General features: G+C 48.3%; 1 protein-coding gene across 1 annotated transcript in view; it reads left to right on the forward strand.

Annotated features, from left to right (window-relative positions):
• The window catches only part of FAT2 (FAT atypical cadherin 2), a 56,586-nt gene that overhangs the window by 10,646 nt on the left and 27,509 nt on the right, over positions 1–18,431 (forward strand). Inside the window, exons 2-8 of the mRNA XM_039559382.1 lie at positions 1,282–4,567; positions 4,980–5,294; positions 11,750–11,811; positions 12,648–12,959; positions 13,601–13,811; positions 16,040–16,179; positions 17,878–18,153. Coding sequence (XP_039415316.1) covers positions 1,303–4,567; positions 4,980–5,294; positions 11,750–11,811; positions 12,648–12,959; positions 13,601–13,811; positions 16,040–16,179; positions 17,878–18,153 — 4,581 coding nt within the window. The 5' untranslated portion in view covers positions 1,282–1,302. The remainder of the gene's footprint in view (positions 1–1,281; positions 4,568–4,979; positions 5,295–11,749; positions 11,812–12,647; positions 12,960–13,600; positions 13,812–16,039; positions 16,180–17,877; positions 18,154–18,431) is intronic.

Raw genomic sequence — 18,431 nt, forward strand, 5'->3', positions numbered from 1 at the left:
AGTTGGGCTCTAACAATTTGTTCCTAACATTCAACTTGAGTTACAAATTGAACTAGTTCTGGCTCTTAAAGAGATGAGTCTTGAAAAAGTGTCTGGAAAAACAAGTCTTCCCTGTTTAAATTAGGAATGTGCCAAATGACTGGCAGGTACTTGATATATAATTTAAATTTAAAACAGGAAGAAACAGTTCTAGATAAAGATCTCTTAGGATATCTAGGGGAAATATATGCACCTATATTTAGCTTATCCCTGGTTTCAACCCCTAACTGCACACACAGCAGCACGCACTTAGCTTTTGAAAAGAATGGGCCTTGATCCTTTAACAAGCTCTGCAAAGCTCCCTAATAAAGTTACATCCCTGTTAATCACATGTGTGCTCCCCAGTTCCTTTTTGATACACCTTGTGCACAAAGATAAACCGTGGAGCCGCAGATGCTCGGGAGTTGTTAGAGAAGGAAGCTGATGGCGGGTGGTCATGGATGGCAGATCCTCCTCAGGAATCCTGACCCTGGGGCTTTGCCATGAGAAGGCAGGAACCAGAGACATTACTCAAGGGCTGAGGGTGACATGGGCAAAGTGTCTTGCTGGAAACCTTCAGTGAACATAGAGGAGGCAACAGGATCAGGCCTATGAATTAGAAGAACTTTGAGGTAACTGAGACACGGCTTGACTAGAAACTGAGTGAAAGCTGTTGGAAAGGCCACACCGTGGAGGTGCACATTCAGAAGGAATTTATACGACATGACATCACTGCTGGGGAAGGACAACACATCCTGTAGCACAGGGAGAGAAAAGGGAAGACAAGCCACGGAGAGGCACATAAAGCAGTTTGTATATTGACTCTCAAAAATACTTAGCAAAAACTTGTGTGGAGAGAGAAGTTAAGATGGAGAAGGGAGGCTGGAGAAACAAAACAAGAGGGAGTTTGGATTGGGGGTGGAGGGTTTAGATATGCTGTTTGACTTGGGAGAAGGCAGAGCGAAGGGAGAGCAAGATTTTTCACAGAATAGCAAGTCAGCCTGATCAGAGCATCTTGCATGACTTTGCACATTTTGCCCTCCATAAGGGCAGAAACTGAAGCAGAAAAAGTGAACAAATCTGAGCCGGCCTAGGGATGTGGGAGGACACTGAGACAGAAGGAAGAAGAGCTGAGCTAACAACTGCATCAATAAAGGTCAGGGTAGAAAGAGCAGGGAGGTGAGGCTGAGCCTATGCAGACTTTCTTCTGTAACACACTGACCTTAATGAGAATTACCAGTGTTCTTCCTTTGACACCTGCAGGGCTCAAGGAGACACCACACCATGGAAATCTCCATCAGGAGGCACTTGCTGAGTGTTGCTGTTTTCCTGATGCATTGTGTGGTCCACAAGGCAAGCTGTGAGAAGGGCAACACTTCCCCTCTGCACTTCACCCACTTTTTCTACAATGCCACCATCTATGAGAATTCAGCCCCCAAGACCTACGTGGAGAGCTACGTCAAAATGGGTATCTACAAGAAAGACCCTGAGTGGGACATCAGGTACAGAATAGCCTCTGGGGACAACACTGGTCTGTTTAAAACAGAGGAGCACGTGATTGGGGATTTCTGCTTCTTGAGAATAAGAACCAGGAGCAGCAACACAGCACTTTTAAACCGTGAGGTCAAAGACAGTTACATGTTAATAATCAAGGCCACAGAGAGCACCTTTGCCTATGAAGCCTGGGCCAAAGTCTTGATCCATATTCTGGACAGAAATGACTTGAAACCTCTCTTTTCACCCCCCTCCTACAAAGTGTCCATCAGAGAAGACACTCCTCTAAAAACAGTGGTCAGCATGCTCAGTGCCACTGACGCTGACGCTGGCCAGAACGCGGAGTTCTACTATGCCCTCAACACCAGGTCCAACCTATTCACTGTGCACCCCACCACAGGGGCAGTTATGGTCACAGGCAGGCTGAACAGCACCCATCGAGGCAGGCATAACCTGCAGGTTTTGGCTGTGGACAGAATGAGAAAGATCACGGAGGGGAATGGCTTTGGGAACTTGGCCAGTCTCACAATCCAAGTGGAGCCATCTGCCAGGAAACCCCCCTCTATCTCCTCGGTGAAGGTGACATCACCTGACTCAGACGAAGACTTTATCTATGCAACTCTCTCTGTAGAAAGTGGTGACTCAGAAGCAGGGATTGATTCAGTTGAGTTTGTGGATGGAGATCCGGGAAGACATTTCAAAGCCATCAAATCCTACTGTGGGAGCACTGAGTTCGTGATTGTGTCAAACAAAGAGATAAACTGGTTACTTTACCCATTTGGTTTCAACCTCAGCATGCAAGCCAAGGACAAGAGCAAGCCACCACTGTTCTCTCCTGTCAGAGCTGTCCACATACCTCCCTCCAAGTATGTTTCTGCCAGGTTTGAGAAAGACGTGTACCGGGTCCAGTTCAGTGAATTTTCCCCAGCTGGAAGCCAAGTTGTTATGGTGAAGATCACACCAGTTTTCCCAAATCTTAAATATATTTTGAGACCTACTTCTGACAGCACAAGCTTTAAGATCAATCCTCGCACTGGACTGATAACTACAGTCAGAGCAATGGACTTCCATGAGCAGTCTAGTTTTGAGCTTGAAGTTACAACCAGTAACAGTCACACATCCACAACTGTTATCGTTGACATCACTGACTGCAACAATCACGCTCCAAGTTTTACTCAGTCTTCGTACCATGGGGCTTTTGATGAAAATGTTCCTCCTGGTACCAGTGTCTTAACAGTAAGGGCTACAGATGAAGATAAAGGAGACAATGGCTTTGTCACCTACAGCATAGCCAACCAGAAATCAGTTCCCTTTGTCATTGACCCCTATTCTGGTGTCATTTCCACCTCCAAGTCGATGGACTATGAGCTGATGCAGAGATGGTACCACCTGCGAGTGTGGGCATCAGATTGGGGCTCACCCTTCCGCCACGAGACAGAGGTGTACGTCTCCCTCACGCTGAGCAATGTCAATGACAACGCTCCTGTGTTTGAGAAGGCAAGCTGCAGTGGCACCATCCCACGGGACTTTCCAGTTGGGAGCCCTGTGGCCACAGTCTCTGCAATCGACAGTGATGAGCTGCAGCATATCAAATATGAAATCAAGTCTGGCAACGAGTTAGAGCATTTTGAACTGAATCCCATCTCTGGAGTAATATCCCTTAGAATATCTCTGCGAGATCTTCCTTCTGAACAGCCGCTTTTCTACTCTTTGAAAATAACTGCGACAGATGGAGAGAACTACGCTTTGCCAACATCTGTAAACATCACTGTGGTCAGCCAAGGTCTCCCCGTCAAAATGCAGTGTGAGGAAACAGGAGTCTTGAAGCAACTGACAGAAACCATCATACACTCCATCGAGTCTCAGTCTCAAGGGCATGGGCAGGATGATGAAATGTCTCCGAACTTGCACCTTATAAACCATAATGCTCCTAAGTTCGATGACAACTTTCCACGGTCTATTGATATCATAGAGACTGTTCCGATCAACTCAACTATTGCTGACCTTTCAGCTATTGATCCTGACACTGGTTTTAATGGAAAATTGGTCTATGTGATCTCAGATGGAAATGATGACAGCTGCTTTACCATTGACCTGGAATTGGGTCTCCTTCAAGTCCTTTCTCCTTTAGATCATGAACAAACCAGCTTCTACATTCTTAACATTACTGTGTACGACCTTGGCACACCACAAAAATCATCTTGGAAACTATTGGCTGTGAATGTGTTGGATACCAATGATAATACTCCTAAATTCCCTCAAGGTGCCTATTGGGTGGCAATACCAGAACATGTAGCAGCAGGGACAACAATAGCTCAACTGAAAGCAGAAGATGCTGATACAGATGACAATGGGAGAGTAAAATACTCTCTCCTAACCCCCACAGACAAGTTTGCCATTAACAGTGTCACTGGAGAAGTGACGGTTACAGGTGCTCTAGACAGAGAACTGTGGCCTTGCTATGTGCTGAAAATAGAAGCTAGGGACCAGCCCAAAACAGGCTTCCAGCTGTTCTCCGTTGCAGACCTCATTGTGACTCTGGAGGATGTAAACGACAACACCCCACAGTGCCTCCCAGCCATCAACAGTGTGAAGGTCCCCGAAGACCTGCCCGTGGGGACCATTCTGCTGTTTCTGGAGGCTTTTGACCCTGACGCTGGCTCTGGGGGGGAGGTGAGGTACAGCCTCATTAACAATGAGGAGATGATGTTCCATGTGGATAAGCTGACCGGGGCGCTCCGTTTGGAGAAGGAGCTGGACTATGAGAAGAGGGACTCTTACAATCTAACGGTGCAGGTCAGTGACGGTGGGAAGCCCTTCTCTCGCTCTTCCCTCTGCCACCTGGAAGTGAACGTCACTGATGTCAACGAGAACTTGCACCCACCACGCTTTGCCTCCTTTGTCTTCAAAGGCTGGGTGCAGGAGAACAGCCCTAAGGGCACGTCGGTGATGATGGTCACGGCAAAGGACATCGACAGGGGCAAAGATGGAGAGGTTCAGTATTTCCTCCGAGAAGGCACTGGCCTGTCCATCTTCCGCATCGAAAAGGACACAGGTAAGGACATCTTAATTTAATAGTGTACCTTGAAGGTTTAAACTACCTGCTGTGTTTGGCCTGGCTGTTTGCGATGTTGAATGCATTCAAGCCTTTCTTGCTTGTGCGGGGTTATACTAAGTCTATCCCTGTATCTGGGTAGGAACAAGCAGGGGTTTTTCTCCTTAAAATAATGGCAAATCAATGTCTGTCCTCCCCAAAAATACTGAGATCTTCTCTTTCACTTGTGTAACAAAAATGACCCTCAGCACAAGCAAGCCCTCAGCTTCCACACAGTCTCACAGCCAGACACGGTGGGTGCTAGAATTCGTGTCTGCAGCAAAGAGCAGGAGGCAGACTTGAGACACAGACTGCTCTGGCATCAAGGACTGGTTTCCTTAAATCCCTCACAAACACTCTCTGTGTATTCTAGGCACCATACGGACCATAGGATCACTCGACCGAGAGGCAACGTCTCACTACTGGCTGACTGTGCTAGCCCTTGACCAGGGAACAGTTCCTCTGTCTTCTGTGACTGAAATTTATATTGAAGTTACTGATACCAATGACAACCCACCTCAGATGTCCAGACCTGTCTTCTATGCCTCTGTGATGGAGAATTCCCCACCAAATACATCTGTCCTTCAGCTTGATGCCTTCGATCCGGACTCTAGCTCAGAGGGAAGACTGACTTTTCACATCCTAACTGGAAATCCTCAAGGACTCTTCACCATTAACCTCATTACAGGTAAGACTGACCCAGCTCAGCATCTGTTTTTTAGGCTTCCAGGTACCCAGAGGATGTTACATATTCAGTGTAAACAGCCCACACAGTTGCCTTTGTCACACCTTCCTCCTGCAGCAAAACCCAGTCTCCAAATACACTCTGTGGGGGGCCTGAGGATTGAAACCCTCAACCTGAGGGCTGCGATTTGCATCCAGATGGCTCTTAGAATGACACAAATGTGCTACTTTCAAAGCCCTGAACAGCACCAAGCAGTTGTTTTTAATCTTCCCCCTTATAAACAACTGGCCTGTTGCACAGCCTGAGCCAGGCAACACCCTTCTGGAGGTGACTGTTCCTGAGACAGACCCAGGCAGGATTAACGAAAATGAATTCCACTGCACTTAAAGGCTCCACCCATTCTCCAGCACTATTAATGTAGTAAGTGTAGTAAGCCTCCTCTGCCATCTTCCTAGACTGTATCTTTCATCTGAGGATTATTTACCAGATCTTCCAGAGCCATCAAAAACCCGCTGATATTTTGTGTAAACAGCTTCCTCAAACTATCCCAGCAGAGCTGACATTGGGCCAGTCTGGCAAGGAAAGCTGTGCCGAGCCCTTCACACCATCAGCTTCTGGGAGAAGAAGGAAGGGAGGGCACAGAGCCTGACTATGGGAGAGGATTATTGCATGACTTTGATCTCCTGCAGATGATAAAAGCAGTTCAGCTACTGCAGAGGGATAGAAGCTTGCTCTCAGGTGAGGAGCTGGATGTATTGAAAAAGGCTAGAGCTGCTCTCAGCTACGTGTTACCAGTGGTGTAATGGCTCTCTGGCAGTGCTCTACAGCTGGCTAGGAGGGGAATGGAAGAAAGAAATTAGTAGTAGTAGTAGTAGTAGTAGTAGTAGTAGTAGTAGTATGAAACACTAAAATCCTTTTGTCACAAGAACCTCACAGGGTGTATTTACATGACACTGTATAAATGCACCTGGAGATGTCAGCTAACTGTGACCACTGCTGCCCACAGCTGTAGTTGTCTGCGCTGCCAGAAGCTTTTTAGCCTGGTCAGGACATTGCTCTGCATCCAACTTTCCCACATAATCCAACCAGCTATGCACAACCCAGCCCTGGGACAGCTTGCACAATGTGGGGTTCTGCAGAAATGTTCCTTCAGAAGCCTTGTTGCATAAAACCACTGCCTTTTCAATGGGATGTGGAGCAGGATGGCTATCAGGACACCAGGCTGGCTCTCGTCATCAGCAGAGCAGCCATGCACCCTGCAGGAAATTCAGCCTAATTTATGCTGCAGGCAAAGCTTTCACCTCAGTGTGAGTGCAGCCCTGCAAAGTCACTCATGTTCCATAGCAAAATGAGTGACCCTGGCAAAATCCAAATGTTTGCTAATGAGACACCTCACCTCTAAGCCAACCCATTAATCCCCATCTTAGACAAAAAAAGCTCTCTCAGGTATGAGTCATCTCCTTTCCATCTCTCCCTATATTCAGGTGATTTGGGTGAGAAGAGTGATAAGTTTGTCAGTTCTGAAAGAAACCCATGGGCTGATCTTATCTCTTGGACAGTTGCTGGAGGTCTCTTCTTTAAACCCTGAGCTTGGAGGTTGTTTAAGGTCCTGCTTCCAAGCCTGATGAGGATTCAGTTATCCATTGTTTTACTTGCATGTCACCCAAAAGAACCTATAATTACCTGTGAACATTGGCATAAACGGAGCAGTTATTCCCTCATGTTTACAGTATCTAAAGAGAAGTCTGCTGCTGCTGCTGCTGCCAGGAGCAGTATCACAGCTTGTCTAACGTTCAGGGCTTTAGGCAGCTTGTTGGAAACTCAGTGGTATTTCCATTCTGCAGGCTAGTTGCTCCATTAAGTAGAATAAAACAATAATCCTCGGTGTCAGCTTGATAGTGCAGCACTGGAAGATGAACTTCTGGTCTTTCAGAGCCTGGTCATCCCCATTAGTGCAGGATTGTATTCAAAAAAAAGAGGGTTATCCCAGTCCAGGGCAGAAGATTGTGATCAAGACATCTTTTTCTCCTATCCCACATGGTCATTGTCATCAAAGGACAAATAAATCACACTGGCACTGAAATAAGCCAGAGCACAAGAGGGCCAGAGGTCAGTCTGGGTCTCTCCTAGGTAGGACATTCCTGGTAGTGGCCTCTTGGCAAAGGGAGAGCAGGAGGAGGGGGAGGAAGCTTGTTCTCATCCTGTGTCCTGATAGGAATGGAGGTCCTGATGTAGTGCTACAACAGGAGTATCTACACCCGGAATAACCCTACAGAATAGCCCTGGATAATCATTTAGGGCACAGTGGCACACTATTGCAAGTAACCTAATTCTGCTCCTGGTTCTGTGTTTGATCCAGTACCTTGACACGGGGGTGGATTGGCCAGTGGAGACATAACCAGCAAGGCCCCTTGACTTCTCCTGAGGCCTTGCAGGGAACCAGGAACGGCCATGGTAACTGTCCTGGGCATATCCAGCATCCCCAAACTACCACAGAAAGGCTCTAAGATCTTCCAGCTCTCAGTTCCTAAAGAGGGTGGAGAAAAAGGGGGAAAATACATGAAAGGGTAATGAGAAGAGGGAGCAAAACTGAGCACTGAGATGAAAGCTCTGTGCCATTGGCGATGGAATCTCTCCAGCCCAGCCTGGCAGCTGGTGTGGAGCAGTGTTTGTGGGAGACAGGGATAGATAGCTGCGCAGAGAGATGGACAGATAGTAGGGTTTGGGGTATTCTTCTGCTGGAAACGTTTTCAGCTTGTTTTGTGCAGGGTTTGATGTGAAGGGGGTTCGAGTCCAGACAGGACCAGGAGGAACTGGGAGGCCGTGGCAGGAAGAGTCAGGATGAAGCCATTCATCCTGCTGGAAGGCTGTTTGAAGAATCCTTTTACTTTGGATTATTTGTCTCCAGCTCTTATCTAGTGCTTGTTCTTCTGGTGTTTCTTGTGCTGTGTCAGTGTCCATGGGCTTCCCCAGGATGCCTGTGGTTCCCTGCATTTCTCTTACGAGGAAATCCTGCTCTTTAGGTCTGAGGGATGGCTGCATGGCTGCTCTCCAGATCAACATAACACAGAGCTGAGCATGGAGCAGTGCACAGCAGGGTCAGAACAAGAGGTGGGGTGGTAGGTGGAGAAGGAAAAAAAGGTTAAATGGAAGCAGGAGTGAGAAAAGAGAAAGAGAATTTCAGGAGAACAACCTCTTCCCTTCTCAGGCTCTTGTGAAAGCCTCAGTGCCTGCAAACCTGATTCTGGCTATTTTAACTATCTTAGATTTTCCCCCCTGCAGCAAGGGCAGGGGGCCAGCAACCTCCACCCCAGCCCTGTTCTTGCCAGCAGAAGTTATTATTATTTTTTGTTCCCTGACAACAATGCCCTGGTAATTTTGGTGCTCCTGTTCCAACATGACCAGCCTTCCTCTCTGCCCTTTCCAGGCAGCAAGCAGGAGAAAGGCAGACGATCCTTTCCCATTGCTGTGTGCAGACAGGCTGCTGGAGCACAGTCTGTGCCTGCCTGCATGCAGGCAACAGAAGGGACTGTTTCTGGACCTTCAGGTGCATGCAGAGCTTGGCTAATTGGACGGGTGTAATTAGGACCTTTGACAGTTTTGTTCAGTCTCTTTAGGATTCAGCAGAAACCTTCAGGGCCTCATGCAAGAACACAAATAAAGGACACCCACTCAACTCCGTCACAAGTCCCATGGGACAGGCTGGATGGGGTTTTCCAGGAGGGCAGGGTGCTGATAACTCACACACATGCACATGCACACACAAAACACTCATTAAAACTAAACATGCACTTCCCAGGCCTTGTAGTGGACAGCAGAAAGAACCAAGGAACTGTGTCCCCAGGCCACAAAAGCTGATGGCAGATCCCCTTTAATAACAGCTTCCACTTCCATTTTAGCCCTCTGGCCTCACAAGGTGTACAACCAAGCAGCAACAAATGAAAATGTGCATTCATTCCAGGGGGCTCCTCTCAGGAGTCATGTGCAGTGTCCATCTCCCCACCTCCGGCTGCTCCGTGGCCATGTGAACGCTGCTGTCCGTTTGTGCATCTCGGCATCGCCCAGCATTGCGGCTCCAAACGGGAATTAGGGTGATTAACCCTAATTAATTAACCACAAGGGCTGTCAGATCCCAGGGCAGAGTGGTAACTGGCTCCAGAGGGGAGAACTGGGAGCCGCGGTTGGGCGCAAAGTAAGGGACAGAGTTTGCCTGAGGTCAGGAGGAGAAGCCAACCCTTTGCCTTGTGGCTCAGCAGATGTGAAGATAAACCAAAAAATTCCATCTGGTGAGACTCCCAGCTGGGATACAGTACAGGTTATGTGACAGAGAGCAGAGTCAGCTCTTACTCCCCAGGAGATCTGAGCATCTTCAGACATTCAAGAGTGTCATAAAGTCCAGTTCATCTGCCTTCACTGCAGCCCTCCTTCTCCAGCACTAGAAAGCTGAGCTATGAATCTGTTTTTTTTCATTTTTTTCATTAAGTCATGAAAGGATTTCAGGGTGTGGCCAGGCAAATCCAGATAGTCACTTCAGAGTGGTTAAGTTCCCTTCCATCAGCTGGCATGCAGTAATCCAGTGCAAACAAGGTGTAAGTCTGCTGCAAGTGGATTTTGCAATCTGATAAACCAGAAACATCCCCAGTGTCCACATGGGTGTCAGGCAGCTCTCTTGTCAATATCTGTGTGTCCTGTGGGCTTGTTAGGCCAAGATTATGAAGCATTCCCTGAGGTAGCTGAAGTTCTGGGCTCAATAGCCAACCTGTTGGGACAGGAGCATCAGAGATCTCCGTGAACTGCTGCTGCAATTCCTTCTCCAGGCCCCCATTAGGAGAGCATTTCCATGAGTTTTGCTGTTAATGGACCCCTACAGCCTCTCACTAACCTGGGAAAGTTTTAAGAGCTCCAGTGGGCTCTCTGCTGAGTCCTCTTCACTTGCTGAGATGGTAAAAGGATGATTAGGGAGAGAATAAAACCACTATGACAGACAAGCAAACAGAATTTTTCAAGCCATCTTGTCATAACACATAAAGGAGTGTTGATTTATGATTGTAAAGGCATCAAATAAATGTTTAGCGCTGTGGCTGGTGCCAAGTGTGAATAATCCCAGAGAACAAGTGGAAACGGTGAACAATAGTCATGCTCCAAGCAGCTTCTCCTTGCTCCCTCCTTCAGCTGCTTTCCTGCAGCCATTTGAAGTTTTCTCCTGCCTGTCGTGCTCAAAAGCATGGTACAACTGAATACAATAGTATTAATTAAAGCTTTCTGGCCTTGGACCAGAAATGAGAGTTGAGGTGGGTTTGTGCAGCTGGGATTTACAAGTCTCCCAGGACACACAAGTTCACATGCTCACACCACTGCACATGCACACGGCATCACATGCAAAGCATTTCCCAGGGTAGCATGAGCCTGGGTCACTGCTTGCTGTGCTCAGGGAAACTCACCCTGCCTTTTGTTGGTGTGAAGAAGCAGAACTTCCCTTCACAAGGAAGAGAAAGACCTTGATAACTGGGAGTGGACAAAAACACTCACAGATGTCAGACTTGATGACTTTCAGGAGGTCAAACATTACATATACAATTTCCATCACTGGTAAAGCAGTTGTGAAAATGATCTAGAGCTGCTTTTCCCCAAAAGTGAAGAGTCAAGGCACTCTGCAATGATTGTTATGAAACCAGACATGGAAACAGAAGCCTCAATTCCATCGTTTCCACACTTGTGTCTACTCAGCTTAGTCGTGGACAGGCCAAAAAGAGGCAATTATGATGATTTTGTTTCAACTCCAGTTTATTATAGCCACAGTTCCTCCTTCCTGCATCCATCCTATTCCCTGTGGTTAAACTGCTGTGTATTTTTCAGAAATCCCTCAAATATTGCAATTGTTGGAGGACTCATCCTGTCTCTCAGCATGGCTTAAATAATACACCAACATTATTATCGACCGTGTACCTTATTTTTAGCCCCAATGCATTTGTTCTAGCAGTTGAATAGAGGGTATTTCCCAAGACAGAAGACAAACTTTTGTCAAAACACTGTAAATTGCAAAGAGCAAAGTTCAGCACAGGGAAAAGAGGAGTTGGGACTTGTTAAGAGGCCAGGCTTGTGCCAGCACATGCAGAATGTTTTTTACTTAGAGGCATAAGAAAAGTTTTGTTTTCATGGTCCTGCAGCTTTTCTCACCTAATGCCTTGCCAACCCTCAACTGATGCAGGCATCTGGTAGGTGTTCCCCCTCCTCCATGGTCTCTGTGATCAGAGAGCAAGAGCAACACCTCCACAGAAGGATTCACGCTGGGAGGGGATGGGTTACCCTCTGGGGGTATCTGTCTTTCTCCTCTGATCACAAAGGGAACCTGAAACGGGACAGGTGGGCAGGCTGATCTTGGGCATTGAGGGATCTGATCAGCCCTGGCTTTTCTTGCATGCTGAGTCTTGGAGCTCAAAGGGTTTCTTTCTTGGCAGGTCTGATTTCCACGACTTCACGGCAGCTGGATCGAGAATACAAGGCTGAACATATCCTAGAGGTGGGTAATGATGATTGTAATTAGCTTTATTTACCTACAAGTGTATTAAGTCCTCAAAGAGCTTTCCTTGCAAGTTGGAGCACAGAGAAAGAATCTCATCCCATCAGCTCCCAACTGCTGGGAAACTTAATTAAATGGTGTGTGTTAACCCAAGAGACAGCTGCAGCAGTACTGTGGGGTTTATTATTTTCTTGCTGAAGACTGGAGCAACAGTTCTGCTCTGGAAGCTGTGGGAATGCAGAAGAGGACTGGAACTGTCCTCTAGCAGGATGGTTTATACATTATGGGGGAAAGAGCAAGCCAGAAAAATCCACCCTTGTTTATCTCATTGTATCAGACATTGCTGTGTAGCTTTGGTCACCGGCCCCCATCCTCAGCTGCTCCCAGCTATGAGTATTCCCATCAGAGGGATCTGGAGGTTTTTGAGTCCATCGGGGTGATGGGGATAACACATTTCTCTGTGCAATGCAACATGCTGTGAGCATGCACAGGCAGGGCAGGGTGAGGATGGCTGGTACCTCGCCAAACCATTGCAATATGAACATTTTCAGCAGCGTGATCTCCAATGACCAGCCTGACCCACTGCCCAGAGCAGCTGGGAGCAGGAGCCCTGCAAACTCATCCCCCTGTGCATGGACAGGCCCTGCACAGTGCCTGCTAGAGCCACCAGGCTTTCCCCTGCAGAGAGGAGCAGCACCTTTGAAAATGTTGAGATAAAATGCAGACCCACACAAAAACCCCTGGCTGAGTCATTGCCCACCAGGATGGAGGATGGCTGGTCACACTCCAGGTCACGTCTAAGGGCCCTGTCACCTACTCCCTTTGCTTGCTGACAGGTGGCTGTCTCTGACAACGGAGAGCCAACCCTGAAGTCCACCAGCAGAGTCGTGATCCAAGTCTTGGATGCCAACGACAGCCCTCCCAGTTTCCCCCACAAGCTCTTCATGGTGCAGCTCCCCGAGAGAGAGGCCTCGGAGACCCCACTGCCTGTCTACAGGCTGATCGCTTCCGACCGTGACCAGGGCCAGAACAGCCAGATCACCTACACCATCGAGGAGGAGGAGGAGGGGATATTCACCATCAACCCCACAACTGGCACAGTCTTCTCCAGGAAAGCTTTTCCTGCCTCTGAATACAACATACTCACGGTGAGAGAAGAGGGAAACACAAAGAGCTGATGGGGAGAAGTGTGTGGAGAGGGAAAGAGAGAAAAGGGTTCAGAAACAGAAAAGATAAAAGGAAAGAGATGGAGAAAATGCAGCAGTGGGAGGAGAGCTCGAATAAGGGAATTGTTTTACAGGGAGAGAAACTGGGAGGGAATGATGGGAAATGCAGAAGGTAGGAACCTATTAAAAATGGACAATAAATTTAAAATTAACTGTCCAACTAACCTTCGGAAAGGAATACAGTAATCCATGATCCCATATGGTTATGGACCCAACCTGAACAGCCTTGAACATCATGCCTCTATTTGGCATTCTGATCAGGCCATGGAGCTTGGATGCTCAAAGCCCTTTCAGAGTCTGTGGGTCCTTGCAATAAGACTTGCGATCCAGGTCTCTGCTATGGATAGAGCTTGGCAGATTTACTTGATGGTAAAGAGGAATTTGGGTTGCATGGCTCTGCCTCAGAAGCAGCCAGAGCATGGACCACTGGCTCAAGATTTGTTTCATGGGATTTTGGGCACACTGGGAGCTGAAATTCCTGGTGGGTGGGAGAAGAAGCTTTCCATGGAGTTCCCATGAGCTAACTCAGCCTTCTCCCTGACTGCATGCGCCTTTCTTGGCAGGTCAAGGCCACAGATGGCGGCAGCCCCCCGCTCTCCTCCCACGTCAGACTTCACATCAGCTGGGTGGCCCGGCCCAGCCCTTCCTCAGAACCACTGGCTTTTGATGAACCCCACTTTAACTTCGCCGTGATGGAAACAGATCCCGTGAACCACATGGTGGGAGTGATCAGCATCGAGATGGGCCCCAGCCAAGTGTGGTTTAATATCACAGGTGAGACACAGAAACTAGAGCAGGGCAGCAGTGTCTGGGAGCCTTTGCTCCGGCTCCCTTGGCTTTCAGCGCTCGCATGCCTGAGCTAATGAAGTTGTTTGCTTTAGGTGTAGGTGAGCTACAGGGAAAGCTTTCTCACGGGCACCAGAAGGTTTAAACAGCCATTAGACAAAGCTGCCCATCCAAGGCCTCTGGTGCCAAGTGCAATTACCTAACACGCTTTTTAAATTACATTCTGGAACTTGCCCGTGTTTGAGGTGTTCTCCGATGTCGCATGAGAGGCAGGGCATGCCAGTGCCAGCTCCTCCTGGGAATCAGGTGACACTGTTGGTTTTGTTAAAACTGCCTGCAAGGATCCAGCTGTGTGGTTGGGTGTTACGGACACCCCCTGTATTTCCCTCCATGTTGAGTCTTGAGCAGGGAACTGAGAAGGAAGCATTCCTCAAAGACCTGGTCTGCCCTAACTTGTGGGGCTCTCCCTTCCACCTCACCACATCCCAGGGATGATTTAGACATGGAATGTGGAACTCTAGGGCCTCCTCTAAGACACACGATTCAGAGGGGACGTGGGCTGTCACCCCAGGGGACTCTCCAGGCAGCGTGTGCAGAACTGGTCCTACCAACGAGGGCCAATTGTGCTCACGTAATTTGATGTTTTGAAGTGGTGCCCCAATCTACCTTGCACAGCCTTTCCCTGGTACTGCCTGCAGGGCCTGCCCTTGTCAGACAAAGCCTTAATTGGGCAAGTGAATAGTTTTTCCCCTTACTGTGTTAGGGCAAGGATATTGGTGTATAAATACAATTAAGCAACAAGAGATACAATGCTACAAGGAGCAAGACAATATCAGTGAAAGGTTTATCCAGCATTAGTAGTGTCTGCTTGGGTCTGAAGAATTAATGGTGTATTCCTCTGAATGCTACCCCATCATTTCCCTGCTGAGTGCTGGAGCATAGCTTGGCCTCATCTTTCCCAGTACCCAGTGTACCAAGTGATGCTCAAGGCTCTCTTAGTTTCTATCCTGGTGGAAAAGGACAGGATTTTATTTTCCCTGCAAGGGAAGGAAAGTTCACGGTAGCTAGCAAGCAAGAGGGTGATGGAGAGATTCAGGAGCCTTCAGCACCTCATTCAAAGTTTCACCTTTCCCAGACCACAAACACTCTGTCACTGGGGTTGATGGAGTCTGCAAAAGCTCTGACAAAGCAACATTGGCCTTCCCTCTTTTGTCAGGGAAAGACATCCAGGCATCTCTCACTCTCTGTCTGCTTCTTTCTGTCTCCTTCCCAGGAGGAGAGCAGTGGTCCAGATGGCTGGTGAGCACTGCATTCCTCCAGCGAGGGAAGATATGTAATTTTACAACCAGCAAATATTTTACCAGCTGGTAATAGAATAAAGCAGAATCCAGAGCATCTAGTAGCCAGGAAGAAAGAAGTTGAGACCTGGGATCAATCACAGAAAACTGTTTCAGCCTCTCCATATCTCAGAGGAGCTTTGCAGGGTTTAATGTGCAAGAGGGGCCCAACTGACCCCAGCAAGCGAGGCATGAGAAAGGAGCTGCCATGCCAGGGCTGAGCAGCAGTACAGTGAGGGACAGCCTTCTGCTGCTGAGCTGCTCAGGCCTGCTGTTCCTGGCACTTCTCAGCCATCTGGGTTGGAGGCAACAGGCTCTGCTCACCCTGGAAGCACCGTCTGCCTCCCCAACTGTTGGTGTGTTGGGAATTCAGGTGGCTCACAGGCTCCCAGCCATGGTGATGAGGACCAATGCTGATATGCCCACAGTGTGACCTTGAATCAGAAGCCAGCAAGAGCCCTGTTCTACCCAGCAGGTCCCTGATCCATGCTAAGCCAGTGATGCTGCATGGCTGGAAACCTTGTGCAAATAAATCAATGCTCAAATGTGCCTGTTGCCAATCTAGCCAGGACATCACATGCATAAGTGCATCCTTCTCCCTTCTCTCCTCCTCTTCATTTTCTCTAATTCTGTTCACCTTCCTTTTCACACTCCTTTGTCACCATCTGTGAGTACCTCTTTGTCCAGCTTCTCCTTGTTCTCCCTGTCTCCTGTGTCTGTCAGTCTATCTATCTATCTATCTATCTATCTATCTATCTATCAATCACATGTTGTTTTAAGTTTCCAGATTTGGGAGAAACCTTACCTATGGCACTATCCCCAATCTAGCTGACAGTAACTGCCCTCCTGTTTCCCTTTTCCATCTCTCCCTTGTCCCAGGTGGTGATGATGACATGGATTTTGACATTGAAAAGAGTACAGGCAGCATGGTCATTGCAAGACCCCTGGATGCAAGGAAGAAGTCAAGCTATAACCTGACAGTAGAAGTCACTGATGGGTCCAGTACAATCAAAACCCAGGTAATGTTTCTTTCTTTAGTAGAGACCCTATTGAGAGGGAGCATGTGCCAAAGGGAACCTTTATTCTGAGTCTACTGAGCTGTGGATCAGGTGCCAGGCACAGGAATCTCCTTACCCTGTGATCTTACATTACACAGTGACCCAAGTCTTACTTATGCCAAGCTAAGATTGTTTTTATGTTGTTGGAAACACAACTGGTCTAGGAAAGCCTGGGTCTTTTCTGTTGATCCCAGCCAGCATGCAAGGACACATCTACACCACCAGCCAAGCTGGGCTGGCAGTTCATACACTCACACCTCAGCTTGGTCTCAGCTGCTCAGGCTGAATTCCAGCACAGCTGGGACAACGGCTTAAGGAAAGTGTGTACACAGTTAGGTCAGGCTTGGGTCCGTGTTCCCATGCCAAGGGGTGTTCCTGGGATGTGTTAGCCCAGGTACAGCCAGCACAAATGCATCTGCAAGAGGTGAGGTCAGGCCCAGGGAGTGAGTGGGGCAACTGCAGAGATGCTGTGTGCTCTGAGTTGCCACGTAAAAAGTAAGTGCTGGTGAAAGGAGGCACTTCACTCTCAGGCATGTCCCTGAGCCCCAGCTAAAATGATGAGATTTGCCCATCTTTACCTACCCTGAGGAGGGATGTTCAGGGCTCGATCTTTCACTCATCATTCTCTCCACACTTCAGAAGCAGCCAAAAATCCAGCCCTTGCTGCACAGGAAGACCTAGAACGTGAGTCACCTGTCAGTGACGCTTATCATGGGAAATTCACTGTGGGGGGTGATGAGTGAGGAGCTCCACCATTCCTGTGAAACGTGATGCTAAGATGCTAACGGATGGCCACTTGTCTCAACTATCTTCAAGTATTGTTCCAAATAAACAAACAAAGCCCCACCTTGCCTGGTGTGCATGCTCTGCCACCTTGCATCTCATCCCCACGTTTATTTTGGCACTCGAGGCCGCTAGCAGATGTCAAGAAACCTGCTTCTGCAAAACCCCCGTGGCATGCTCAGGTCTGCTAAAGGAAGCAAATTATTACACTTGGTTGGGACTTCCTAAGATGCAGGAAGCACATCAGTAGGAGGGTCAGGACAGCCAGAGTAGGGGACCACACAGAAGAAAGTAGTGACTTCCCAGGCAGGATTCAGGATTCCCCGGGGGGGGCTGTTAAATGCAGAGAGGAAGACTTGGCTAAAAAGGGTAGAACAGAAATTTTTGAAAATATCAGAAATATTTTGAAAATACCAGAACAGAAGTATCTTGAGATAGGCCAGCCCCTCCCTTCTTTTACCAAACATCCCCCTTCTGTCAGCTTTCTGGTGAGTAAATAATGGGCTTGCTGTGTAGGCACCAGCCAGCAAAGCTGGCACCACAGCTGAGCCACTGCTGCTTTCCACAGCAGGCTGTGACTGTTTCCCCATGTGCCAAGTGCAGGCGTGTTCACTCTGAATGCTGTGCCAGACTGGAGAGATTTTAAAAAAGGAGAGGAAGCAAACTGAAAAACACGAAGGGCAAGGCACAGCAGGAGTTCCTTCGGATGAAGGACAAAAGGGCTCCCAGTCATCGCGGATGGGAAAGCTCCAAGAGGTGGAAAACTGTGGTGGTTACGGCACTCAGAGTATGTCAGTGCCGAAGAAGGATTGGTAGCTGAGATTTTACATGGCTGCATGTCCAGTTGCTGCCCTCACTGTGCGGTCTCCCCCACAGGCATTTATCCACGTGATCGACATCAACCAGCACCGTCCCCAGTTTCTTGAGAGCCATTACGAGGTGCGGATTCCTGAAGATACCCCCTCAGGGAGAGAAATCCTTCAAGTCAGTGCAACAGACAAGGACAAAGGAAAGGGGCTCATCTACACCATCCATGGCAGTGTGGACCCCAAAAGCACAAGACTTTTCCAGTTGGATCCAGGCAGTGGAGCCCTCACAACAGCAGAAGGCTTCAGTTCCCAGCCCATGCCTCAGCACACCCTCACAGTGATGGTGAGTCCTAACCAAGCCCTGCTGAGTCCACCAGCTTGGCTGCGATATGTGGGTCACTGGAGAAATTAAAAGTGGTTCTAGTCTTTGAGGGAGGATTTGTCTGGAACAATGGGGAAGAGGAAAGCAGGGTGTTAACCCTCACTATATGGCTAAATGTAGTTAGCACCCTGCATTCCTCTAACCACCTTCTTTGGAGGGCCACTGGATTCTTACAAAAGAAAACAGAGTGCATAATAGTTAATGTTTGGTTTCAAACTCCAGGCTGAGCTTTGGTGCTG

Source organism: Corvus cornix, chromosome 13 (assembly GCF_000738735.6).
Source record: "Corvus cornix cornix isolate S_Up_H32 chromosome 13, ASM73873v5, whole genome shotgun sequence".
NCBI classification, from domain to species: domain Eukaryota; kingdom Metazoa; phylum Chordata; class Aves; order Passeriformes; family Corvidae; genus Corvus; species Corvus cornix.